Raw genomic sequence first — 27,364 nt, forward strand, 5'->3', positions numbered from 1 at the left:
AGGTATATGGAGATTGTGAAATCTGTATTGGTAATGAAACGAGAGAATGGTATCACAAACCCCTAGGTAGATCATGATGTCTCTTTGGGGGGCCCCTCCCGTGGTGGGCAGACACCTTTCGTAACCTTCGGATTCCTACCGAGGCTTCTAGAAACCCGTTCCCTTTTTTGAGCAATGCTGCAAAAGTCCCGTCATGCTCCTCTGCGTCCCGCAGGCAGTCACCACCGCGCCATAGAGAGAAGAAGAAAAAAAAAAGACATGAGTAAAGGCCTCGACCCCTTGACGAGGCGCCTCCATGTTAAGCCAACGAACGTAAGAGAAAAGACAAAGAACACTCAAAGCCTCCGTGGAGTTGCCTTGGGGCAATCGTACCATGGAGAATATTTCCCATCAGCCGTGTACATGAACAGAATGATATCTCACCGCCTCGTCCCAAAACAAAAGTTGAATAAATCGATAAGTCTTGAAGAGAGCCCAGATCAAGAAAAGAAAAGAAAAAACCTTAAAAAAGGGACCGCTCCGCTATACGCCCACCGAGATCGGCGGCAGAGTTTGCATGAAGTCGAGCCAAGATGCTCCCGGCTGGTTGTCCCGAATATCCCACACGGCTTTGAGGAATGTCTCCATACTGCTGCGGTACTTGCTGTTACCGCTGTCGATGAGCGACTTGATGGCATCCATCGCTGTCTCCCGCTCAGCCGCGTCCTTTGCTTCGATGGCTGCAAGGGTGTACGGGAAGCTGACGCAGCGTTGCTTGTCTTGTGAGACTGTCAGCGTCATCTGCAGGTCCGAGATGATGCTCTTTGCCATTGCGGAGGCCATGTCATCCTTCTCGCCAAACTTGTACCGTAGACGGTGAATGTACAGCATCGCTGCCGTCTTGTAGATACGGCTTTGGGCCAGCATGTGGATGACTTCGGTCGTGGTGAAGCGGTTTGTAAAGTCTGGAGGAATGACGGGCTGCCATGCTTCGACTGCTTGCTCCACTTCGTCCAACGCTTGCGTCTGTTCTTCGACGTCGACTTCGTGGTAGAGATGATAGCTGATGCGGCACAAGTCGTACATGTGTTGCAGCAATGGCATACACACGCCAACGTACGCATCAACATGGCCCGATTCGGGGGGTGCGATTCCACACACTGGAAGTTCGCGCTGCATGAGGCATTCGTTGATGTCGACAGCCGTCATGTATACGAGGATGTAGTGTGTCCGTGAGCTGGAAATTTGTGAGGTTCCTAGAAGATGGCGAATGTGGCTAAGCACGTATCGCCGTACGGGCGCCGCACTGGTACCAAGGGCCATGTTGGAAAAGTACACGATGCCCAATCCCAAGCCAGCCCACGGCAGCAGTTCGTCGCGCTTGAGTGTAGGCAATGGACAGGATCGAAGGTGTTCGACAGCCATTGCGCCGCGGTGTAGATTCGCTTCCGGATCGTACTCGCCCGTCTCCAACCCCATGGATGACGCAAACGCACTGTACATGGCGATATAGGCGTCCTTGCCCTGGTCGAACATGGAAAACAGATGGACTGTCATGTCCAGCTGCATGCTGTCGACGAACGTTGGGCTGATGAAGTACTGCATAAAGTTGGACTTGTGCAGTAGCCGCGATAAGGAGTTGCGTTCGACGGTGTCTAACCGGCCCAGCGTGCTACCATATGGGCTGAGCGACTCGAGGATCTTTGACGGGGGACTCGATGCTGATTCGGTTGACGAGTCGGACGAAGCGTCGTCGGGAGGGCTACCGACGCTCGAGGCCGTCGCTATACTCGGCTTTCGCGATACGGAACACGGCGGGGAACTGACGCGGGCGACAGTCGTCGTTGTCGTCGTCGGCGGCGCTGTCGTCGGGACGATCACGTTGGCTTTTCGAGGGATCGGGTTCGGACATGGCACACCGGTACCCATGATCTTGCTCCTAACTGCGACCTTTGACCTCCCCTTGACTGCTGACCTGGGCACAGGGCGCACAAAGACGCAGTCCCGGCCGTTCATCATACAGCGGTCGCATTGTGGATTACCTTCCGAGAAGGTGCATTTTGACTTCTGATAGTAGCAAGGCGCGCACGCCTTTGCGACGGGCTGGAGACGGAAGGGGTCAGCAATGTGACGACGGAGGGGCAGAGACGCCGAGGCACTCCGATGATCAGTGGTCAAGGAAGGGTAAACATGGTCGAGTGATCAAGGTGACCAAAGGCGACGATGATATATCATGAACGCCGATGACGTGTATGATAGTACATCAACACCCAACCCCCGATGGAAGTGGAATGCCTCGACGGAGATAGGCGATGACGAGAAGTTGATGTGCTGCACTCACCATTGTGAATCAAGATTCAGGTGGGGTAGTCCATTCGATGTGCTCCAACAGACAAAGTTCTGTGGGGAGAGAACAAGAGTGACACGACCAGGACACGCAAGAAATCTGGGTCGATAAAGGCCTGTGGCGGGTCGGTGATGATTAATACGTGTAAGCGTTGCGTTCTCGGGATTCCGTCTCTCTTCAATGGTGTGAATCCTCTTCGATTTCTGTATTGCCAAGGTTGAATAGGTTGAATAGCCGTCGTCCTCGGGTTGATGCTGTGGGCTTTTGGTGGTGCGGGCAGAGAATGTATGTGTGTGTGTGCAGTCCGGGTTCGTTGAATGTAACTAGCAGGTTGAGAGTGCGTTGGAGAGTATGTTGGGAAATCGGCGTTGCAGTGGACGGGCAAAGATCAGTAATTGCCGAAGGAGTTAAGGAGGAAGTGGGATGTAGAAGTGATGTTATGTTATGGTTGTTGGGCAGAAGGAGGAAGACAAGACAAGACTACAGTCTACTGGTAGGGGGCCTGGGATGTGAGAATAAGCTTCGGGCATGGCGCGCATGGATTTGATCGAGCGAGCAGTCAGGCTGAGGAAGCGGTCTGATCCATGGTGATCATGAGGGATTGATATTCGGTATCGGGACGACGGAGACTCGAGGCGTTTGGTTTGGTCTTGTTTGGTGGGCTTGGGTGGTGGTCAAGTCAAGTACTGCAGACAATGTATCCTGCAACCCCCCCTTTTGAGAAGTGTAACCTGACGGAGGGGGGGGGAACCAGGGGTTGGACGAAGGAGAACGGGGAAGAGAGAGGACGAGCAGGTAGACCCAGAGAGGGTCAAGGCTACCAGGAGTCTAGGGGAACGGGAACGAGCAGCCAGCTTGGGGTGTGTGGACAAGCAGAAGACAAGGTAGGGATTGGTCAGGATGGGATGGGGAAGGCAATGGGAGACGTGGGATGGTGATTTTGGATTAGGCAAAGCCGCCGCGAGGCAACGGCTGTGTTGTAGGTATTTTGTTTGCTTGGCTTCTATGGCTTGGGACGCCGCTTTGCTCGCTCGTTTGGCGCAGAGAAGGATGGTGAAGGTGACAGAAGGGAATGATTTGATGAAAGGCGGAACAAATTTAGGGGTCCCCGACTACGACCTTCATCAGTAGCCGGAGCCAGCCATGTACGGATACATGCCTCCAGTCTCTTCAATGCTCATTTCTGTTGGCATATTGAAAGGCAGAATGGGGTGTGCTGATGTACCAGCACTAACAGAATTCCCCTCCACCATCTTCTCAGGCTCCTCTCCTTCTCTCCCTCTTCCCCTCTCACCTTCTCTCTCACTCAGCTGCTACCATCTAGGATCAATGTCTGGCGGGCTGGACGCCGCATGCGGGTATACAGAGCTAGCGCCTACGGATGCTAGCTGGCAATACATGCGCCAGTCCGTGCGCATCAGAAGTAGAGTACGAAAGATCCAGCAGAGAGAGCAAAGGGGACTGCTGAGTGGTGAAGTGGTGAGTGGTGACTCGGTGAGTGGGAGACTAGACGAGGAGAAAGGGAAACGAAGCATGTCTTGCCTGTCAGCCCGAGCGAAGCACCAGTATGGAAGGCTTGGGGCCTCGCACATGTCTTCTTGTGAGAATAGTCAGCACAGTAAAAGATACTTTGAACTTTCTATGATATCTGTACGTAAAGACTACTCCATACTCCGTACACACCTTTTACGTATCGAGATAGTTGTATGCTGGCCCTCCAGCGAGTCTCTCTCTCTCTCTCTCAACGCTACACTTCCATCGCTTGGCTTCAACCAGCGGCCTTGCTTGCAACACTGCTCCCCCCCTGAAACGTCGAGGCGGTGCAGTCACAATATGGGCACGCCCGTTGGTCCTTGGGAAGCAGAAAAAAAGTGGCCTGTTTTGACTTTTTCCCTTGCACTCGCACGGACTTTGTGTTGAAGCAAGGGCAGAAGCGAGGAGAGACACGCATGCCAGACTCCAGAGAGGGCCACCGTAGAATGGTAGTCTTCAGGCGTGGGTAGCCGTACGGAGTACATGTACCCATAGGCTTACTACTAGTAGTAGTCCCGTAGAGACTAGGTGGGTATGAATATCCGCGGAGAGTGGAGGATCAGAGGATGTTCTGGGGACCAAGACCGGGACTGGGGGTCCCACGATGATGAATCCAAGGAGTGGAGGATGAGAGCGTTGTGATGCCCCAGAAATCCAGGGCAGCTTGTTGAAGATCAGATGGGCGTGCGGGTTGTTTCTCCCAGCCCGCCTACTGATGGTCCGTACGGATACTCGCTCTTAGGCTTTATGCTGTCCATCCAGCAAAAATCTAAGCGATGCGACTTGATGGTGCTATAGCGATCAGAGAAAGCAATAGATAGTCTTGGACATCAGTGTCTGTTGCTGTTGCGTGGCAGGGGAGCTCCCGGCTCATGCTGGCACCGAGGGGGCTTGATGTCATTTCATCTTCTCCATGTGCATGGAGAGCACGAACCGCCTTGCTGTCTAACTTGTTCCTACCGTCTCTTGCGCGTTCTGATGTGCCTCTCAGACTTGGGCACGATTCGTGCGCTTGTGCTCAAACGAGAACCAAAGTGTGTCATCTGCCCTGGCAGCCAGGCTGAGAATGAACGTGCAGTGAGTGTTGCGAGCCTAGTGAAGTTGGAAACAACGCTCGAGAGGCATTCGCACAACTCACAGGTACACTACTTCGTACCGGTACTCCCAGCCCTCTCAACCTGGCCTGCCTGCTTCTGAGCATTTGCGCAAACAAGATGGTAGCTGGGTTGATCGAGACCCTGGCTTTGGCGTCTTGGGGCTAGCTCCCGGGGGCCCGCGTCCGGGTTCAAAGTGACAGAACTGGGGCAGAGCTGGGAGGAGCTGAGAGATGGCGCGGGGTGGCACCGTGGGAATGAGCCCATGGGAATGAGCCCATGGGAATGAGCCCATGGGCACAGAGCGAGATATGGACTGTTCCGACTTCTTTTTGTTTCTGTGTCACTTTGTTTCGGTGTCCCTGACGACTAGACTGGTTGAGACTTGGAGCGTCCTATGTTGGCACGCAAATCAGGAACCAGCACGAGGTTGGTGTCTCAGAGAGACGAAGCGTCGTTCAACAACAGATGTTCTATTCCTGGGAACATGGACATATTGCAGGCTTGCGGGCACCGGGGAAAGGTTCCTGCAGGCATGCGGCGCTGCAATCTGCACGCTGCTTGAGCTTCTGTGGTGAACGGATACTTGGTACCATCCTGCAAGTCGTCAATATTTCCTGGTCTGCGGAGCCTATGTCTCGACATGTACGGGTTAGCATTGATATATCTGCCGTATCAGGTGGCTAGAAATACCCATCTCTCGCCCACCCGTCACGTTCATCAATCAGACCCAAGCCTATTTTAGCCGCCAAGCTTGTCCTGGTTCGTCGCAGCATGCAGAGTGTACGGATAGTGTAGAGAGAAGGGGGCCTGCAAGTCCGCAGGTCCGCAGTGATTCCGTGGGATACAAGGATGGTTATGCAGCGGGTTTATCCCCCCCTCCATCCCCATCTCCAGAGTCCAGGGTTCAAGGACATGCAAACCACTGCAGACCTGCAAGGACTACAAGCGAGGTATTGCTAACCATTACCCAATGATCTAATGACCTTCCAAGACGCCTCAAAGATGTCTGGTGTTGCGTTCTGGTCTGAGAGGATCTATTAAAGCAATAAGATGGGCACATGGATGTCGAGCCCTCGTCCATAACAATGACATGCCGCTAAAATGGCACATGCCAGGACAGTTGGAGAGACTACGCTTTCTAAGCCGACGACTGAGTCGTCATCCTGGACAACTCCACCGGAGGCAATTTGCTTCCCTTGATTGTCCCACGTGGGAGGGGCCAGATACCGCGCCCGACACTGTGGCCTCAATCTCCTCTCTCCGTCTCGATCTGCACTGCACCTTTCCCATGTGCCTCAATGGGAGACAATGATGGCCAGGAATAATTAGCCCCTATCCCGGCAGATGCTGATTTAGCCCCCAAAAGAACGTGCACAATAGACTCCAGGGACGAGAAACCCAAGACATCAAGGTCTAGATCAACAACACCGGAGTGAACGAGATTGTTCATTCACAACATAATCTCACAGAAACGAGTCTACAAAGTCAAGCACGTAAGTACATGGACAACCAAACGTATCGCCTGCGCCCGAGTCTGACAACACACCAGACAGTCTCAATAGTCAGTCAAATCAACCATATTATTAGCCTTTCCACCCCGTTAGCCCGCATCTGTTAAACACACTTTGCAATCCCTCCCCAGGACGCTAGGCGCCTCCGGGCTAGGGAAAACTGCGACAAGCAGTCAGTTGAAAGCTTCGTGGTAGTACTTACCGGCTTGCACGGCAAGGTCCTTGGTTCTTCCCAGCTTAAGCCAAGCATCAAGTTTGGGCGAAACGCAAGTTGACTCCACGCAATTCCCTCCTCCCTCCTCCCCCCGTCCAACGTTCGCGCGCGGTGATCAAGGCAGAGGAGCCTCACAAACGGTGACAGAAACTTCAGAACCCTTCACAATCAACCTCAATTGGGGCCTAAGCCTTGGCAACCATGGGCATCGATTAGATGGCGTCGGAACGGAATGCCGCTTTCTGGACTTGGCTTGGCTCATGCGCCAGCCGCGCCTTTCCTCTTCAGCTTTCACTACTGACAGTCTCCCCGAGTTGCCCCCTTGCCTTGCGGCTTGGCGACCTTAGACCTGGGCACTGCTGAGAGCATTCGGGAAGGGATGCGTCGCACCGTCGCCAAATCTTTCTTCTTGGCAGGCAGACAACGGCATCTTTGTCGCCGCTCCAGACCCTCCTCACTCTAGGACTACTGCGTCAATGAGGCGAGGTATCGCCATCACGAGTGGGCAGTTCTGGCTTGGCGCGCGCCCTCAGCCATCAGCCATCGAGATTGCCAAATGTCCGTTTTTGCCCCTAGAACGTCCCAAGTTTGATTTGGCAAGATGTTCACGCCTCAGGGTTTCACGGGCTCGGGCTGTAACGTGGTTGTTGACTCGCAGAGAAACAGATTAGGAAACGTGTGCCTATGCTATACAAAAGAAGCTACTGGAACTTCTTCTTGCGCATCAGACATGCAATGTAAACTTTCGGGCGGAACCCGAGTGTTGCGTAGTTCATCCTTCATGGTCCCATCCGAAGAGAGTCGAATTGCTGGGCAGACAGACTCAAAGTCGTCGTCAAGGTTTAGGGCAGAGATATTACCATGGCGAGAAGGTCCAGCCCCATTCTTTCCACAGGATCGTATCATAACGACGCCTCTTCTGCTTCGTTTTTCTCTGATTATCAACAAGCCACAGGGAGGCTCTACGAATCGGTACCGTGGCCTGCCCTACGAGCTGAACAAGCACTCCTCCTCCAACTCAACCCCAGATTTTAGGGCTCTCTCTTGGAAACCGTCCCTGCAGGGGGGCTTTTCAGAGAGACCGAACCGGATGAGAAGCCATACCCCTCCACGCCCTCTAACCTTTCCTCCCCTGGGTGTTCTAACTATGGTGAGCTCAGTCAAACTTGGCTCTAGCAGTTCCCTGCCGCTGGCGGAACGTTTCTGGGAGCATCCCGGGGCCCTTGGCAAGCCCACGAAACTCAAGCCGCCTCGTTGGCGGGGCCGCATTTCTCATCCGTCAAAGCTGGTAGCTCACAGACTCAAAGTCCACACTTTTTACACACAGAAAAATCAAGGTTCAGCCAGACCCCGGGTCTGGCCGCGGATCATCTCCCCTCCTGCTTCTTTGGACATCATGCTCTTGGCTGTGTCGGACAGCTCGGACGCCCGCTGTCGTCTTGGAGCGGGGGACCCTGCCTTCTTTTTTTTTTTTCCCTGCCCCTCCATGAATACCTACCTTCGTGGTCCTTCAGGCTCCATTGTCACTCGGCCCTCGGGGCGGCCCCCGGCCATTGATAAATGACAGCAACGTTGACGGCTTCCATCAACGATGTGGTCAATGTCCAGACTTCGGAAGAGGCCGCGGCTGGTTCATGATCATAAGCGAAGACAGATTGCAATCCTAGCCTCATGGATATCCAAGCTACCCGGGCGAATCAGAGATGCTACCGCTGGACAGCCCTGACGACATAGCGTAGCAGCCAGGATGATTCGCATCGCAATATCCCAAGGGGGGCTGTGATAGTGCTCCTGCCCTGGCCGTGAAGTCCAGATCACTGAGATGCGGTGGTAATTATTTCCGTACAACTTACTCAGTATGGACTAATCCGAGTCGTCGCTGGGCTATTCCGGCCCGTGACCACGGCGTGACCACTGCGCCCAGACTTGGCATGAGGGAACACCTCTTTTTGTTTTCTGTCAAACCTCAGTTGACTCGAGTCGACTCAGAGCCGTTTCGTTCTTGCCTCTTCAGAAAACGAGCTGGCAAATCACAGCCGTTGGTGCCAGAAGATTTCCAACACTAGCGAGTCAAGAAGCTCACAAAGGGCTATGCTTTCCCCCAAGAGGAATCGATGATCGTGTTTCCGTAGCCCGTGGGTAGGTGGTTGGTTGAACGCCTAGACATCATGCTGGCACTGAACGACAGGTCGCGCGTCGTATTCTCTCCCACGTTATCCGTAAAGCAAAGGCAAGCGTCGTATTCTCTGTCTGTCTCCTCGGCAAGAGGAAGAACATGACCTGTGCTTCCCAACGGGAAAGACTGACTCGGAAAGTTCAGGCTTTTGCTGAGTCCTCACAACGATCAACCCAACCATGCAGTGAAAACTCATTCCTTGAGTCGGAAATGCCGGGACCTTTGTGAGCCCCGTCCGCAACGTCGTACGCCCATTCCCCGTCCCGAATCACCCCGCGAAAATGAAGCTCGGGCTATCGCCCGGCCGGTGATCCAGTGGGAGCCCGGTATTCCTCCGCGTCCACCTTCCCGTTGTTCCCGATTGTGGATCCCTTTTGGTTCCTCATCGTCCGCGGCTGTCTCGTCTCTGTCTACGATCCCGCCGCCAAGTACCTAATCCCGATTCGCAATGTCCTCTTCTCGATCTTTGCTCTTCGCCTGTCTCTCTTTGCCCCCCTGATCATCGATCAAAGGTGAGAGAAGAATCCGAGCGTCCAAGGAAGAGGCAAGAGAAGAGGGGTCCTGGCCATGGCCCGTTGCCGAGAAGTTTCCGATCTGTCGAACCCTCTCCCCGTGATGAAGGGTGGGACCCATATGCTCCGCAACGCGGGCGCAGGGCGGACTCGGTAGTTGAGATTAGATCGAACTTGAGGCTCCGTCACCGCGTGTCCGCCGATCTGGGGAACTCGACTGCGTTCCAACGGTCACGGTAATAAAGGAAAGGTCGTCTCCTTTTCCCTTGCAAAAGTAAACCCACAACCCGGCGTCTTGGGTTCGGCCCGTCTTTGATACTTTTTTTGTTCTTGATATCTTTCGGGCGGTTTTCTGATCTCTCGATAGGCACCAGCTAGATCAGCGGAACTCTGGAGGTTCCATCTGAAGTCCAAGTGGTGACTCCCGGCAGCTTCCAGGAATACCTACCCTCTCGCCCCTTTGCGTTCGTTTTGGAAATATTGCTGGCAACGTTGGAGCCAGGGTGGCTACTACTCTGGCAACGTTGTCACCCTCGAGGCCGACGTGATATCAAAAGTCTACCCGTACTGCCGACTGATTCCAGAAATAACACCACCTCCGGTCTGCATTTGAATTCTATAGACTATAGTACCACAATCTGGCAGCATCACGCTCTCTCCCCTAGGAATCGTTCTCGCAAAAGTTGCACATCCGGCAGCGTGGACATCTAATTCCGTAATTCCGTAGTCTATCTCTGGCTAAACTTCCCCAGGATGACCCGGTGACGAAAGCCACCTCCGCATCGCCCGCCCTCCCCGCATCACCACCTCCAGGCTCCCCGTGCTCGCCATGACCAATTCGCGTCGGCAGTTACTTCATTGGCCGTTTAACCTTTCTTCGGACGCCAGTTGTGTCGCCGACGTAATTTCGAGCTGCGAGAGAGTGATGGCTTTCCAGCGAAGATTCTAAGGTTTGGTGATGTCAGGTCTTTGGGTTTCGGAGCGGGCTTGGAAGACGGATTTATGTACGAGGTGGTTGATCGGGTTTGCAGTTTGCCTGTCGCGTATAACGTACATAGAAAACGAAGACATGATATCTATTTCATGCCATCCGTGACAATCAACCTTGGCGTAAGTCGTTCATCAAAGGCTCGAGTCGTGATCTTGTTTCTCGAATTCGCGGTGAAGTTGTAAAGGTTGATATCGCCTGGGCATCTCGATCGTGCCTATTCTAGCTTTGTCAGATACACCCCGGCCAATCATGGACTCTCCATTAGATGCATTGGACCCGAATGACACCAGTCACACGTACATCGAAGTCGCCGGGCTCATCCTCCGACAATACTGGCCGATCCTACTCCCTCTTGCCGTGTTAGTCAACGTCTTCCGCACCCGCTACCTATCCCCGCTCCGTCGATATCCCGGACCGTTCATCGCCTCAACGACCCGTCTATGGAAAGTCCTATCTACCGCATCGCGTCAAACGCACCTCGATCATATAGCCCTCCACAGAAAATATGGGCCGGTCGTGCGCATCGCGCCGAACGAGGTGTCCATCGCCTCGCCCGAGGCCGCGCGACACGTCCTGAGCGCCGGCAAGCGGTTCTACAAGACGGCGTTCTACGGCGTCTTTCCACCACCGGAGAACCCGGACATATTCACGGAGGTCAACGAGGACGCCCATGCGAGGAAGAAGAAGGTCGCCAATGTTCCGTATAGCATGGCGGCGATGCAGCAGCTGAGCCCGTTCATTGACGATACTATCGATCTGCTAGTGACCAAACTCGCCGGGTTCACGTCGCGGCCTATGGAGTACAAGGCTGACAAGTATGTCGATCTCGGCGCGTGGCTGCACTACTTTGCTTTCGATGTGCTCGGTGAGGTGGCTTTCTCACGGAGCTTCGGGTTCCTGGCGGAGGGCAGAGATGTAGAGGATGCCATCGCTATTATTGACCGCTCACAGGCGTACAATGGGATTGTTGGTCAAGTTCCGTGGGTTGACCTTCTTTTGCGACGGAACCCCTTGTGGAAACTGTTCCCAACGCTGAATACCAAGAATGCGCCCATCACTCGGATTGCCTTGAGTGAGATGGAGAGAAGACGACCGTTCGATAAGGAGAGCGAGGGCAAGCTAAGGAATGATGACGGGAGGCAAGATCTGCTGGCAAGTTTGATCAAGGGGCACTTGAAAGATACTGAGAAATTCACTGAAGGTGATGTATTTGCTGTTGCCCACGGCGCCATGTAAGCGTGATCAGCTCATGAGAATAGTCGATGCCCAGGACTAACGAGCATGCAATAGCTTCGCTGGATCAGACTCGACAGCTTCGACCATGCAATCACTCTTCTGGCACATCCTTTCGGCACCACATATCCACTCAAGACTCGTTTCTGAAATCGAAGATGCCGTCAAATCCGGGGCGATACCCCCAACCGGCAACATCTCCTGGAAAGAAGCCCAGGAGCTGCCTTACTTTCAAGCATGCCTGAAAGAGGCTATGCGCGTGCGACCAGCAGTCGGTCTCAATATCAGCCGCGTAGTCCCACCAGAAGGTGCCGAACTTGACGGAACCTTCTTCCCTGGCGGGACGCAAGTGGCCGTCAACGGCTGGGTCTTGCATCGCGATAGGCGCACCTTTGGCGAAGATGCGGATGATTATCGCCCTGAGCGGTGGTTGGTAGATGTCGAGGAAGCGAAGCGGATGGAGCGATACATGTTCCAGGTGAGGTGACTAGACTATTCTCACGCTATCGAAGCTGACAATTATATCCAGTTTGGTGGTGGAAGCCATGTTTGTATTGGCCGGAATCTTGCTCTATTAGAAATCAACAAGGTTGTGCCGCGTCTCTTCAGAGATTTCAAGTTTGAGCTGGCACATCCTGGCCGGCCGTTGAGAGCGAGTGCTACGTTCTTTGTTGTACAGGATGGCTTGGGGGTGTTGATTGAATGACGGGAAATGGCCTAGACACCTGTTAATAGTGCGAATATGAAAGTATACATGAGCAGAATGACCGAGCCGTATAGTTCCATAGCACTTCGACTGAATCAAGTCGATAATGTGTATTAATCAGGTTGTGTTTCTCAAGTACTGAGAGTCTTTGAAATTGTCGTAAAGACGAACTTGGCCACCTCACTGAACGCTTCCATAGCAGAATGGCTCAGAGAAACGACAGTGAAGGCCGTCGTTGAAATCTGGCCATCCCCGACTTCCATTCCGAGGAAGTGGTCGCCGCCTCAACTCCATGTATAAAGTCGGACAAAGCCCGACGCTTAGCTATCAAATTGGAGCGAAACATGCCACCCGCGTGTCTTCATTGTGGGCTGGGATGATGCGAGACCAGGCTAAACCACCGGATTGGCTGCGGAGCAATCCTTACTCTGCAAGCTCTTAATTGATGATCCAGTCAACCACGTCCAACTGCGAAAATCAGGGTGTTGCTGCGGGGTGTCAGATGCGGTATCACCATCGCGGCGCGATATGGCGTCACGCCGGGCTCGGCCCCGACCCCACCGAGGCTCTCGTTATCTCTAACCCGGAGCCGTGGGCGGCCAACCATCGGGGAACTTGGGTGTTCTGATAAAAGAGCTGCATGACCCAGTTTCTGCAGCCCTGATTTGCATGTGAAGTGTCTTGTTTTTGTAAAGTAACTTTGAACTTTGTTTGGGAACTCGAAACGACGAAATGGGGAGTACAAGCCAGCCACAGCAGCTTCAGGTTGCCATCATCGGCGCAGGCATCGCCGGCTTGACAGCCGCGATCGCGTTGAAAGAGCACCCAGGCGTCAACGTTCAGATTTATGACAAGGCGACAGAGCTACGAGAAGTCGGCGCGTCTATTGCTCTCGGGCCGAATGGCCTGCGTACGTTGGAAAAGCTGGGTGTTCACAATGCCTTGGACGATTCAATCGCTTTCCGTAACAAGTCGGGTTACCCAATGATCTACCGGTGAGTTTGCCGATTTTATATCGTGTGATGGCCGAACCTGATCATTAGATTAGCCATTACAAAACTGGCGAGATCGTCTCGGTAGACGAGCACCACGGAAGCGTGGAAGCGCGCCATAAGACAGCAAGATTCCACCGTCCGCATCTGCAGCAGGCTTTGCTCAAGCACATCGACCCTGCCCATATCCACCTCAAAAAGGCCTTCCAAAACATCGAGAATGAAGAGTCAACAGGCAGGCTGAGGATCACATTTGCCGATGGCACCGCCGTCACGGCAGACATCCTCCTCGGCGCGGATGGCATCCACTCTGGTGTGCGGAGCTTCTACGTCCCGTCATCTCGGTCAAAGTGGACCGGCTGGACAGCATTCCGTGCAGTGTACCCCATCTCTCATCTGTCTCACATTGCCGATGTTCCGGACCAGGCGGAGCACTGGTGGGGGATCGATCGGACGTGGTTCATGTCGAAGCTCGGCAAAGATCTCTTTTGCATCGTCGCTTCTCACCAAAGTGACCCTGACGCCTCGGATGCGCTGTACAAAGATACAGTGTGGAATACTGGCAGCGACATTAACTTGCTCAAGAAGCACTATAGCGAGTGGCACCGTCTAGTGCGCGAAATCATCGAGGCGACGCCTGCGGATTCATTGAAGGTGTATCCCAACGCTTCTGCCCACGGGCTAGAGAGCTGGGTTCTGGGCCAGGATAGAGTGACATTCGCTGGCGATGCGGCGCACGCCCATGGTGGAGCTTTCGCTGCGGGCGGAAGTCTCGCGATTGATGACGCCTGGGCTTTTGCAGCATCGATCCAGCACGTGTTCCCCCCGTCGGCTACGGAGCTTCCGTCGGCAGCAGACATTGCGAAAGCGTTAAAGTTGTATGAGAAGACCCGGAAATCGCACACGGACAGAGTGCTTGATACGGTGCATTCGACGAATAAGAAAAAGGTCGAACGGTTGGCTGTGGTGGAGAACGACGATGACCTGCGGGCGAGGATGAAGAATCGAGTTGAGCCTGTTTGGATCCATGAACATGATGTCGAGTCGGTATTCAGGCAGGTCTTGGCACAGGAACAAAGCCTTGAAGTCTCACGAGCGGCGTCGAATCCGTCAGATGTACAGATAGAAAGCCGTCTTTAGGTGTTGAGCATGATGGACGCCTGCAGCTTTTGTAGTAGAATTTTCCGAAAAGTCCCATGAGAGTCGCGGCTGTGGTCTTAGTCTATCTGCTGTGGTAATCTGTGCATGATTTCGAAATCCTATGGCACCGAATAGGTCATCTATCTGATGAAGGTCTGATTATCTGCCATCTAACACAGCCAGTCGATAGCACATATCGCTGAGAGACGCTCGAATCTTGCCTGGATACTCATGGTGGATAATTGTAGTTTTCCCCGGTCTCGTGCTCGTACATACGTCATAGAGATATGTATAGCATCAGCTTGCGCCTCATGTAGGCGACGTAAAGTTGGCAAATCAAGTCGATGCTCCGTGGTGATGATTGCTGTTGACTGGTGTTGGTGTTGGTTTGTGAGCAGACGGCAGGGAAGGGAGCTGGACGTCCCTGCGCTAGCCCCATAAGATCCCGCTGGTGGTCTGTGCTGACTCACACCTTGGGACTCCACCTTTACAGCAATGATTGGCCAATCGTTCGGCCGTTACGCGAGACCTTTCCGGGTTAAGCGCCGCTTTCGAGATGTCCGTGCTTCTTGTCCAATCATTGAGCTCGCGCAGGGACCACTCTGCGCTCCTTCCCGTCCTGCAGTGTGATGTAGGTACCTTCGTACCTCACTCTCTCCCTCCCGCACTGCGAGCTACGAGCTGCCAGCTCCGACATCCCAGCGACCCTCATCCTCAGCCGCTCTTCCTCCTCCCAAGGACGACGCCGGGAGGCTGTATTCCAACACGACGTGTTTGCTTCCTTATCCCCTCCTGCGACCCTGGTCTTCTGGCTTTTCTCCAGCTGCTGCGCCCGTTCTCTCGCCCGCGACCTCCCTTCCTCACCGACCGTTTACCCCGCCGAGCCGTTGCGACCAGCGCGCGATATGCCTCCTTAGTACTTCATATTTTCCCCAACATGCCAAAACCGACATGACACAGCCTTGCTCCTACTCAATGGTTCTTGGATAGTTGGCAACACGAAACGATAGGCTATGAGGCCGAATCTATGCCTTCCACTCACTATCCACATCAGTAAGCGTGCCCTCGGAGCTTAGACATGGACTTGGATTCTAACCTCCCTCTCCGCTCAAAGCTCCTCGATCCGACCATGGCACCGCACACGAAAACCGCCCCGTCAGCCCCGAGAACCCCGAAGAAGCCTACCCAAACCGACCGAGTCAGGGATGTTGTGGACAGGCTTAATCGAGAATACAATCTCGCCATTGAGATACCCGATGTGACACTTACACCGTCCTCGACCCGGCAGCGCGCCGAACAGGATACAGCCTTTGCCCGCAGCGAAAAGATTGTCCGTGGCATCCGTTTCCATTGCTTCCAAAGCACCTTGCTGGATAAGATTCTCGGTTCCTTTCATATGGAAGCTAGAGCTGCTAGTCAGACATGGATTCGATTGTTTGATGATGACGAACCCATCCCGGGACCTGGAAGGGCCCCCAAGGCTGAATCACCTGGCCAATTGTTAGAGTTGCAGGAGCTTCTCATAGATATATTGGATAAGGCTCATGCTCAAGTCAAGGCACGCATATTGACTCGAAATCACACCGGACCAGCAGTCTTCACCTCGACTGAATCAAGCAAGTCAAAGAGGAGATCCGACCTGGACACCAAAGCCGAGTCACCCAAGAGAGCCAGGGGAAGCTCCTTACGGGGAGTGGAGAGAGAAGGTGTGATTTCAATTGCTCTGGACAAAGTTCCAAGTCGTTCTCGAGCAGCCATACCCGAGGCCATGCCGGCACAAGTTACCAGGGACGCCTGGAGGCTGAACAAATCTTTCGATACTTCCCTCTATACTTCGACTTCCGTGCGTCAAAGCGTTTACGGGACCGCTTCTCACACGACATCTGCGAGCACTAGCCGGACGTCACTCTTTTCCAAGGCAGACGAGCGACTGCCGGGCACTCAAGATACAGTTCCAGCTCCACTTGAGGAGGAAGAGATGCGCCGGGAGTTTCTTGACCAAGCACCAAATTCGTCACAGTCGCAGGACCTTTTCCCGGCATCTTCTGGTCATCTCGATGCACTGAATATCTCCTTCACAGAACACGAAGTAGAATCATCAAAGAAGAGGTCTAGAACACCAGCAGATCCCGGTCCCAAACCGCTCGTCAGCCCTTCTAAGAGGTCAACCGTCTGCTCAGGGATCTCGGGTCTTCGAGATCAATCCTTATGCGAGCCCGTCTCTACTCCCCTTAAACGATCTGAGCCGTTTGATCTCCGATCCCGTCTTGACGCCTCATGGCGTAAGTTCTTCCGCTGCTAGACATTGGGGCCGCCACCCGCACTATTGATACGGGTTTGAATCGACCAAGTGCTAACCGTTTTGCCAGCCAGATTTCCCAGTTGGCTCAACCGTGCGCCATTCGCTGTCGCATGGGAAATGACGCGCATCGCAGTGCATTGCGAAGTCGACCTCGGAGAAGTGATGATGGACTATGACGAATCGTGGATCAATTACAGCCAACTATGGAAGTCTCTCTTAGCCCATCCCGACTTCGCTGGCAAATCGTTTCCTGAGCGTCCCAGTACCGACGCTTGGGCTGCTGCCATGTCCGGCTTCAACACAGTTAGAGGACAGCACATAGTCTTTTCTGCTCGTTTTGATCAAGTTCCTCGAGCGAAGAAGAAGGGTCCCATGTTCTCATTGTCGATGCAGCCCATCGCCTTGGATCAAGGCTGTCGTCTGCACCGCCATTTCGGCTCCGATCGGTTTCTCGAAATCTTGATCCCAAACCCCAAAGGGTGGCATGAACCCATCAAAGAGTCTGAGATGTCACAAAAGGTCGTTCATTGGTTCTCTTCAGAGCGACATTACCTCGCAGGCAGGCAGTGGCGAGCGTTCTTCTCCAGAGACGCTGGATATAAGACGCCACAGAAAAACTTGAATATGGGCCCTGAGCCAAAGCCCGTTTACCAAGACAGAATCAGTCTCTTTGCCGAGAACGGCAACAACTTTCATGCAGCCCTCCCTCTCGGAAAATCTTCTCACGACAACCCTCGGGAGTTTAGGGTCAAACTCAGCACTGGAGAGATGCTTGACTGGCTTCTTCAATTTGAGTACAACAAGGAACAGCCGTTTCTCAAGTTGTTTTCCCGTATTCAGCTTGGTGAGAGAGGCACACACAAGTCTGCAGTCTGTAACGTCTACTGATCCGCTTCACAGGATTGAGCAAAACGACGCCAGTGGTCGTTCTCGAGCCCAATCAAATACGTCACCAGAAAATGGACATACTCTCGCCAACCGGCATGGTCATGAACGACGGAATCGGCCTCATGTCTCGCGCACTTGCTCGCAAAGTCAGAGATGTTCTTGGACTAAGTGATGTCCCGTCTGCTGTTCAGGGTCGCTTTGGTCCTGCCAAGGGCATGTGGATGACCGACATCTTTGATGACGACGACGGCCTGTGGATAGAGACGTGGCCGTCTCAACGGAAGTGGGAATGTGACAATGTTGACCCGCAGCATCGCACGCTCGAAATACGTGCTCATTCGATGGAGCCACGATCTGCCAGCCTCAACGTCCAGTTCCTTCCAGTTCTCGAAGACCGAGCCAAAGACAGAAACGCAATGAAACACACTATTGGAAAGATCCTTGGGGACGAACTATATCGGTCGCTAGAGGAGCAAAAGAACGCGATGAAGTATCCCTTGGAGTTCCGCAAATGGAATGTTCAAAATTCTTCCACGAGAAAGCAGCGGCTTACCTGTGGACGGGTGCCTTTCTTGGCTGGTCTTCCGGACTCGCAAGAAGAGACCATGAACTTCCTTCTGGATGGTGGATTCGAGCCACTGAAGCAGAAGTTCCTCCAAGAGATTGCCTGGAATCTAAGGCGAAGCAAGTGCGAAAATCTGTTGAAGAAGATGAGCATCCAGGTGCCCAACTCAGCCTACTTCTTCATGGTGGTCGACATGTGGAACATACTTGAAGAGGACGAAGTACACTTATGCTTTTCGTCAAAGTTCCAGACGGAGACCTTTTCGGACTCCATGCTCCATGGTTGCGACGTCCTCGTGGCTCGCTCTCCAGCGCATTTTGTGAGCGATATCCAGAGGGTGAGGGCCGTATTCAAACCGGAGCTACACGCTCTCAAAGATGTCATTGTTTTCTCGGCCAAAGGAAACGTGCCTCTTGCAGACAAACTGTCAGGTGGTGACTATGACGGTGACAAGGCATGGGTCTGCTGGGAGCCAGCCATTGTGTCAAATTTTGAAAACGCAGAGGTACCGCCAAGCCCCGATTTATCAAGCTACTTGAGGAAAGACAAAACAACGTTTGGGGATCTTGTTCAACAGCAAGGTGAAAAGGCTGTATCGGAATTGATCAACCGCAGTATTGCCTTCAGCATGAAGCCTAGCTTCTTGGGAATTGCAACCGCCTACAAGGAGAGGCTCTGCTACCACCTCAACAGTGTGAACAACTCTTACGCCCTCTGGTTAAGCGCCCTTTTGGGCAAACTTGTTGACCAGGCCAAACAGGGCTTTGACTTTACGACAGAAGATTGGTATAGGTTCTGCCGAGAGCGACTCGACAGTCACCATTTCAACGGTCTGTCAGAGCCGGCTTACAAGTCTGAAAGTTGGTCGCACGCGCAATCACCAGTCCACATAATCGACATTTTAAGGTTCGTGGTGGCGAAGCCAGCTATTGAAAAGGAACTGGCAAAGTTCCACAAGTCAATGTCCACGAGATCGAATGAATCGGGGTATGAGCTGCGATCTCTTCGCTCGATCAAAGCTAGCGAAGAGGAGCTTACAGCGGAACTGTGGGATGCTGATCTTACCAAGCTTCATGATGAATTCGCGAAACTTGCAACGAAGAACCCGATCTTGAAAAAGATTTTGCGACATCTCAAGACCGACTTGGAAGGCGCCGAAAAGAGTTGGAGCGAGAAGGTTGGCTCGAGCAGAGACAAGGACGACATGAACCGCGCCATACTAGAAGTCTATGAAGAATGGCGCTCAATTCAACCCCGTCTAGATGGTGCGCTTGAGCCACTGACCGATGCTTTACTGAGGCAGACGTACGCGAGCGAGGACCACACTACCTGGGCTTTACTGCGCGCCAGTACAACATTCAAGATGTTTTACAATCGCAAAACAAAGTTTGCTTGGCGGATGGCGGGCATCCAACTGCAGTTCATAAAGGCAATGACTACAGCAGGGCTTGACAGGGTCCTTGTCCCTGTGGTCCCGAGCATGTATGCGGCGCTGAAGCCGGATGCCAAATTCGTCACTCAGGCCACCTCAAGACTGAAGGATGAAGGATCCGAGTATCCTGGTCTCGGCTCTGATGGCGAGGGTGATTGGGATGGGTCAGAGGGCGAGGAATGACGGCATCCCTTTTGACCAATTGTGTCTTTTCACAAGAGCAACCCGCGGTCGGACGACCTAGGAGCTCAACTTTCTGATTACTGTTTTGCCTTTGCCCAAATTCTGACTTCACTTCGGGTCAGAAAGACTTGGAGCTTGGAGCGAAAGAATTCAACGGAGCTATGATATGGAACGAAAGAAGTGCGATTTGGAATTTGCTTGGAAGCGATTCTGCGGATACCCTTTGTATGTTTGTTGGAGCCTTTCGTACACTTACCGCGTCGCGTCTGAGAGCACGCGAGAACATGTACGGCCGTTTTCCTTTCCTGATTGTGGCGAGTCTCACAACCTTTGTGTCCTGATGCCTTTCTCGTGACCAACGCCCCGTTGACCCCAACATAAGCCTTGTGGAAGTTGCTTGAAGAGGCCATCTGTGATACACAGAGCAACTTTAATGAATGGACCCTAGGCACCAGGAATAAGCGTTTTTGTCAAAATTCCTAATGCCCTTTATATTTCTGCCACACAACGATGTTTTCTTCCCCTGAAAACCTTGCCCAGAACACACAATCCAACCCATCTAAAGATATTTCTCTTTACCACAGCTTTAGCACTCTCGCAATGTCATTATCACTCCCGCTTAAACGAGAGGGCCAGGACCCGGACAATCGACCGCTGAGGTCTGTTACCACGTCGTCTAATAGTCATACGTTACTAATTGGTATATCAAGTAAGAGAAGGATTAACGTGGCATCGTCGGCGCGTTCTTATCAACCACCCGCGCCACCAGGATTGGTTCGAGAAAATAACGTCTCTGAGGCACCTCTTCTCTCCGGCAGGAGAAGTATCAACTTGTATCGATCAGCAGCCCGCCGCACGTGCGGCTCGGATGCGGCGTACTCTGTGGGCGCGGACGATATCCTCTGCAAAGGTCCCTCGCAGTGCCCCTATGATCCTGAGGCGCGTCCCCATGCTGTTTTCAGGCATGATCATCCCCACGGCAAGAAGAAGCCCAAATGTGCAGACAAGACTGTAGAGCTATTGCGGGCTATGGAGCGATCTTCGGGTGAACGGGAGGGCGAAGTCGCTGACGAGACGCGCTCCAGCTCTACTTCTAAGCGGCGTGAACCGGTCGTAGTTTGGATCGATGGGGATACGGGAATGAAGATGGAGCCTCCCAAGGAAGGAGTGCGTGTGCGCGAATCGTATTGTAGGACAAAAGTTGAGGACGGAGAGGCGGGCCCAACACTCACATTTGGCCCTTATCACCGGTCTCTTCTTGAGACCATGGCACAGGACATTCCCATTGCGCCAGGACCGGCACAGAGGACTCCCCCTGGAACTCGGGCGCACCATGGTCCGCCTCCTCCTCCTGCTCATCAGGAGAAGCCGATTCCGTCACCTTTCCTCGCGGCCGGCAGCCGGACTCTCCCGCATAACCCGGTTACCGAGCAGACCAACGCCGAGGGGCGTATGAACGAGGCGATAATCCACATGACAAATTACTATCGCCAGGAGCAATCTGATCCGAAACAGCCAGTAGTAGATATGCAGCGTGAGGGAGTGGCCTTCGCGTTGAAGAGTCAAGAGCGTTTCCGAGAGGCGACCGAGATTGCGCGACAGCGACTAGAGGAGCAGAAGCTCCTCGCGAAGAAGGCGCAAGAAGAAGAGGTGTTGAAGAAGGAGGCGCTGAGACAGAAGGAGCTGCAGCGACAAGAGTTTGAGCAGCAGCAGCAACAGCAGCAGCGCGAGTACCAGCTTAAGCTGGAGCAAGACGAAGTGCGAGCGCGCAAGCGCAATCGAATGGAAGAGCGCATCACCAGGCAGCTCCGGATGAAGCAGCAGCAGGAGTACGAGCTCGAGCAGAAGCAGAGGCAGGAAGAGCTGCAGCGGCAGGAGGGCTTTGCTAAGCAGAGACAGTTGGAGAAGCATCAGCTCGAGATGAAGCAGCGCCAGGAGTTCCAGGTCAAGCAGAAGCAGCAGCAGCAAGAGCAACAGGAGCACGAGCTCAAGCTGAAGCAAAAGCAAGAGTACGTTGCGCTGATGTTGAAGAAACAGCAAGAACGCAGGCTCGAGCTGAAGAAGCTGCAAGATGAGGAGAGGCAGAGGCAGCAACAGAAGCAGGCAGAGCTGCAGCGACAAGAGGAGCAAGCCAAGCAGAGGCAGCGAGAAGAGTACCAGCTCCAGATGAAGGAGCGAGAGGAGTATCAGCTCCGACAAAAGCAGCAGCAGCAGCAGCAGCAACAACAACAAGAACTCGAGCGCAGGAAGAAAGAGTCACAAGAACTTAGACTCAAGCAGCAGCAGCGACATGAAGCTCTGCTCAAGAGTAAGCAGGAGCTCGAAGCGCTGCAGAGTGGAGTCAGACAGCGTGAGGCCGAACTCATGCAGAAGCAGCGACAAGAGTACGAGTTCAAGGAGAGACAGAAGCGAGAGGAGCAGCAGCGGGTGCAGCTGAAGCGGCAGGCAGAGTACGAAGCCAAGAAGCAGCAGATCGAGGCTTCTGACGTCTCCTCTAAGCCTGTTTACAACCCTGAGCAGGGGTATGCCGATATGATTGACATGATCAAGAATTGGCAGCTTTCGGCGACGAAGGCAATCCATTCCATCTCGGAGGAGTTGGGTCGGATCTCTGCTACCGCGGCCAAGGCGGAGGAGCAGATCGAGCGGGACGCCGTCGCTGCGGGGGTTGCTTCCAAGCCCGAGAGCGTGGCCAAGGCAGCTGAGGCGTCAAAGGCCGAGGTCGAAGCCGATCGCGAGATTCCTCCCTTCTCGTTGGGTTCTCCTCTTTCTCCTGTGATTGACCCCGTAAGTACACCCTGTATCGGTTCGCCGTCTGGTTGTTCCCCCGCTAACACCAGATATTCACAGCGCAATTGGTCTAATCCCGGCGCCAACTCAAGTCAAGGGATGGTGCATAGGCTCGCCAAGAAGGAAGACGATGTTCAGAATTTTGACTTTATCAGCCATGAGGATGCTCAAGATCCCGCGGAAGAGTTCATCATCACGGAACCTATCAACTGCTGCGAGAATGGCAAGAACTGCAAGTATTGCAAATGCCAGGAGCCACCGCAGGCTGGTATTGCTAGGGCGTTGCCTTTGGAGTTCTTTGATGATGATTTCCTCCTCATTTGAGGGTTCCCCTAGGTTGACTTGCGAATAAAGATGTGGCGTTTAGGCGTTTACATGTCTCTTGCCGCGGCTGATGGCCAGTTGGAAACGCAGTCTTCAGGGCAGATACACGGGGCCCAGTTTTGAGATCGTAATTCTATAGTTTTCTATCCCGTCTATTTACCGGTTTAAGTCATTCTTACCGCTTTGACTTAGACACGTGAGTGAGTTGAGACTGCCATGGTCATTCTGCCGTCAGGTACCAAGTGATAGGTGTCTTGGACACAGGGGTTTGGCGGGGGAACGTAGATATGGAATATGGAATTCTTGTTTTGCCATGGATAGTGTTATTGTATTGTTTTTCGAGGGTTTATCAGTTTTCTACGTGTTTTTGCCATCATGAATAGTGATGTTGATGGTGATACGCTCTGCATCTTGGACTCCTGAGAGTCATGGGCCATGGCATGGCATTTGAGCTGTTAAAGAGACGCCCATAGATGTTAAAGAAACCTAACGCCGTGCCCTGAATGTCGGGAAGATGAGGAAATGTTCTCTCACTCTGCAACTCTGCAGGCAACCTAGAATAATCAGGCGGCCTTGGCCGGGTCTTGGAAGAAGATGACCTGAACCGTAACATCATCCCTGACGTTCCTCGCCAACGGCGGGTACGCGAGCGTGACACCGGTGAAGAGGGACCTGCGCGTGCCGCCCAGCGCATTCTTGATCAGATGCACAGCCGCGTTGTCGAGGTCTTCGACGACAAAGTGCTCCGGCTTGGCGGACCAGTTGGCCCAGCCCGCGGACATATCGAACTCGCTCTTGACGCCTGGGGTCACGGCGAGCTTGTCGTGGGGCGTCTTTTCGCCAGCCTTCTTGGCCGTGATCCAGCGCGACACGCATTCCACCGCGTTGGCGGACGAGATGTGATCCCACAGACCGTCGGAAGCAAGGATGACAAAGTCGGGGCCCTTGATCTCAGTTACCGTGGTCACAACGGGCGCGGCGGTCATGTACGGCGGCGTGAGGTACTTGGGCCGCACACCGGTGCCGAAAAAGTCGTTCTGGGCTTCCTTGATGGCGTCCGCAGTCCACTTCCAGCGGTGGTCGCCAAACGCACGGGTAACGGCGATGCCAAAGAGGCGGCCGCTCTTGGTGTCGATCATGTCCGCCTCCTCGCCTGGGTGCTCCTTTGCGATGCGGTCAAACTCATCCTTGTTGTGGCCCGTCTGGTCCTTAGAGAGGGCGCGCGCCGAATACGAGGTCGCGCCGGGGGCGATGGAGCCCAGGACGGCGCGGGAGTCACCGGTGCAGGCGACGCGGAGGGTCGAGGTGGCTGGATCGAAAATGGAGAGGACGGCGCAGGAGCCTGCGATGGCGGGGGCGAGAGCGGCGATGACGTTGGAGTCGGCGGGTTCGACGGTGCCGGATTTGAGACCGGCTATGGCCTTTTGGGCGTTGGATGTGATGAGATCGTCTAGGTTAGTGAAGGCCTTGACGATGGCTGTTTCGACTGCTGCGTCTTCGGTGCCACGGCTTAGTTGGGCGATGGAGGATGATACGGCGGGGATGAGGGCGCTCTTGAGCAGTAACGAGGTTGCCCATCCGCTGTTTCAGTCAGTACCAGCAGCACTTGAGGGGCGAAGACAACATTGAGACTCACGCATGGCCATCATAGACGCCGTTAAACAAGGTCTCAGATTTTCCAACACCCGGGCCGAGGGAGAATGTCATGACGTCCTCGACAGGGTGGTTGCTCGCGACTCTCGCGGCGTGGACGTGGGCGTGCTTCCCCTCAGCAGTGAAAGATCCCACAAAGACATCCTCACGGAGCTTCGCGTCCGCAGTCTCGAAGCTGCCCCCATCGACCGGTGTCTTGGCCAGAGCATCCAAGTCAACGGGGCCGGATCCCAGGCTGGGAATAGTACCAGGCTTCAGACTCGAAGGGATGATGGCGGCCTTGCCCTTGCCATTTCCGCGATCTCGCACCACGTCGGCGATGAACCAGCCGGCGGCGACACTAGCAGCTCCGAGTGCGTACTTTGGCAACCTGGAAGAGCTTGGTGATGGGCCGGTGCTACTCGAGTTTCGGCGCGTCCAACGCGGAGCCGAAGCGCGGATGGTACGCGCTGGGGCGTGGAACCGGAGGGAGGCCCCGGCATTGGGGCGGTATGCACGCTGCAGCATCATGGACCTTTTGAATGCTTGGTTGGTGTGGGTGGTTTAGCTTGGCGATCCTTCAGTCATTTGGGTGCGGCTGCGGCTCTCCTTTTTGTAGGTAGATAGAATGACGATGAATCAGGTAAATTGGAAGCCTCTCCTACGACTGTGAAACAAGATTTTGAGTGATGAAGTGAACAAGTGTGAGAGTGAACGTGAAAGTGAAAGTATAAGTGAGAATAAGAATGAGAATAATAATGAGAATGAGTTTGAAAGATGAGTGAGACTTTGATGAGGTGAGACGGAGTAAGCTGTGGTGAATCGCCGTTGCTGTGGCAGGCGGTGGTCGCGTGCCTTCTTTCTTCCATCCCTCCCTGGCTCTTTCCCAGTCTCGTTTCGTCCATTTTCCCTCTGCGGCACGGACCGCACAGCACCAACAGCAGCAAACGAGCAAATTGCACCTTGGACTCAGCCTCACTGCCTCATTGAACAAAACCAGGAACTCGGGAGGGGGAAAACGGGGTGACGGGTCGAAGGATTCATACATCTTACACAGCTTCTCATTTCCGTTGAGTCTGGCCACCTGTGTGACTCACAAACGGCGTGAACCCGAACCATGGTTGGTTGGTGTGATGTCGGCTGTGAAGTATCACAAGAGCAACCTCCCAGGAAGTTGATACTGGTCATGCAGCCAACCACCTCATTAATTTTACTCAAAAGCTTCACCTCATCGAGGCTTGCCATCATCCAATTTTCTTCTGTCGTTGGTTCGGAATCTGATTTCTCATGGGGATCACTTGATGCATATTGTCCTTGTCTACCGATTCACAAAACTTTCCCCCATTCCCGCAATGCCAGCACCCATATCAAGTACGAAGGTAGCACCTAGGCGTTCGAAAGTGCTAGGGTCGTCTGTCATCGGCCTGAGAATCTCTGGCGGCTTCAAGTCGTGTAGCATCCAAGTCTCATCGTCGCAATTCGGGGGTTTGACTCGAATACAGACTCGGCGGGTCCGCGCAGTTACACAAATCCGTGATACATATATGTATATAGTCGAGCAACAGAATTCAGCGCAATTGATTGATTTAGTTGACCTTTATAGAGTGTGTGAAGCCTCAGGCTGGTTTCCAAGGAGGTCGGTCGACCACTACAGATCTGATGCCAGCCTCCCCGGCCCGGACCACGAGGTCTCGGATGGAGTCCACCATGCAATCCATATAGAAAGCTTCTGAACACTGCAGCGTACCCGCAAACTTGGCTCGTATATCATGTTATCTTCGCCGTAAGTCTTTCGTATCAAGAAAAAAAAAGGTCGAATCGCAGGGTCCATTTCGATAAGCCGGTCGATAAGCTCTATGTATTGCTTGAGGTTGGAATCAGATACGCTTCGTTTAGCATCTTGTTCTATTGGGCAATCGTGCTTTAGGCGGAGTCTGAAGCTCAGTATATGTTGCAGAAGGGGCCTGCAATAGGGGATGCAGGAGTCTGCATGCAAAAAGTATCTCCACACATTATCCGCCACAGGAACTTAACTCGCCTTGTACCTTTCTATTAAACAACATAGAACTAGGAAGTCAATAAATACGTGTAAGAATGTTTTTTTATAGGTTTTTTAACCAAAAAGGAAAGGGGGAAAAAAAAAAAGAAGAAGAAAGAAAAACAATCACGATAAAGATACACTGACCCTTGTTATTTAAACCCTACGTCCATCTCATTTCCGATTATGAAGTTGATGAGTTCTGATTTATATCTTGTGAAGTCCTGATCTGTATCAATGTCCTCTTCTATCATGACATTTCCAGCGTTGCTAACATGGTTGATGTGACCGTACTGTATTCCCTTGGCGACGAGTATGTTATCGTTCTCGATCTCCAAATCGGGCGCCACAGACATCGCTCCACACGTATGAGAAATTGTGGCTTTTCGTCCTCAGAAAGACATTGTGCTCCTGCCCAGCTGTGTGAGGGAGCGATATTCCGGGCACGATGATATGGAGTAGTCGTGGAACCAATGTGCACACCCTTATTTAAATCGTCTGCCGCTTGGTGAGCTAGCGATGGTACACTTCCGATCTGCACAAGTCGGATCGAGCTTTGTGGCAGAGCTGAATAGTTGAAATAGCCTTCGGATTTAAGAATTTTTGGCGACATTTTTGAGGTGCCTGACGTTGAGCTTGGGGAGCTCACGGAAACCGAAGTACTGTTAGCCACGTGAGCATAAAGAGGTATGTATGTGGAGAAGTTGTGATATTGAGTCTTAAAATTTCCATCTAGAAGACGCACACTTAAAAGTTGTCTATGGCTTGAGGTCATCGAC

At 53.3% G+C, this 27,364-nt stretch overlaps 6 protein-coding genes across 6 annotated transcripts; 4 read left to right on the forward strand and 2 right to left on the reverse strand.

The window, feature by feature from the left end:
* Positions 1–522: 522 nt before the first annotated feature.
* Positions 523–1,908, reverse strand: N0V96_009640 (uncharacterized protein; the record flags this gene model as incomplete). Its single annotated transcript, XM_053190312.1, has 1 exon — positions 523–1,908. The coding sequence occupies one exon, from the start codon at positions 1,906–1,908 to the stop codon at positions 523–525; it is 1,386 nt and encodes a 461-aa protein (XP_053052242.1).
* Positions 1,909–10,609: 8,701 nt separating this feature from the next.
* On the forward strand, positions 10,610–12,080 carry N0V96_009641 (uncharacterized protein; the record flags this gene model as incomplete). The annotated part of the gene is made up of 2 exons (XM_053190313.1): positions 10,610–11,592; positions 11,651–12,080. 2 exons carry the CDS (start codon positions 10,610–10,612, stop codon positions 12,078–12,080), a joined length of 1,413 nt encoding a protein of 470 aa, XP_053052243.1.
* A 951-nt stretch (positions 12,081–13,031) lies between these two features.
* N0V96_009642 (uncharacterized protein) lies at positions 13,032–14,431 on the forward strand (the record flags this gene model as incomplete). The annotated part of the gene is made up of 2 exons (XM_053190314.1): positions 13,032–13,294; positions 13,348–14,431. 2 exons carry the CDS (start codon positions 13,032–13,034, stop codon positions 14,429–14,431), a joined length of 1,347 nt encoding a protein of 448 aa, XP_053052244.1.
* Positions 14,432–17,692: 3,261 nt separating this feature from the next.
* On the forward strand, positions 17,693–19,801 carry N0V96_009643 (uncharacterized protein; the record flags this gene model as incomplete). Its single annotated transcript, XM_053190315.2, has 1 exon — positions 17,693–19,801. One exon carries the CDS (start codon positions 17,693–17,695, stop codon positions 19,799–19,801), a length of 2,109 nt encoding a protein of 702 aa, XP_053052245.2.
* Positions 19,802–20,830: 1,029 nt separating this feature from the next.
* N0V96_009644 (uncharacterized protein) lies at positions 20,831–22,915 on the forward strand (the record flags this gene model as incomplete). Its single annotated transcript, XM_053190316.2, has 2 exons — positions 20,831–22,588; positions 22,652–22,915. The coding sequence occupies 2 exons, from the start codon at positions 20,831–20,833 to the stop codon at positions 22,913–22,915; spliced, it is 2,022 nt and encodes a 673-aa protein (XP_053052246.2).
* Positions 22,916–23,478: 563 nt separating this feature from the next.
* On the reverse strand, positions 23,479–25,075 carry N0V96_009645 (uncharacterized protein; the record flags this gene model as incomplete). The annotated part of the gene is made up of 2 exons (XM_053190317.2): positions 23,479–24,496; positions 24,552–25,075. 2 exons carry the CDS (start codon positions 25,073–25,075, stop codon positions 23,479–23,481), a joined length of 1,542 nt encoding a protein of 513 aa, XP_053052247.2.
* Positions 25,076–27,364: the final 2,289 nt, after the last annotated feature.

This window comes from Colletotrichum fioriniae (genome assembly GCF_027942845.1).
Source record: "Colletotrichum fioriniae strain IMI 355084 chromosome Unknown scaffold_12, whole genome shotgun sequence".
Taxonomy (NCBI): Eukaryota; Fungi; Ascomycota; class Sordariomycetes; order Glomerellales; family Glomerellaceae; genus Colletotrichum; species Colletotrichum fioriniae.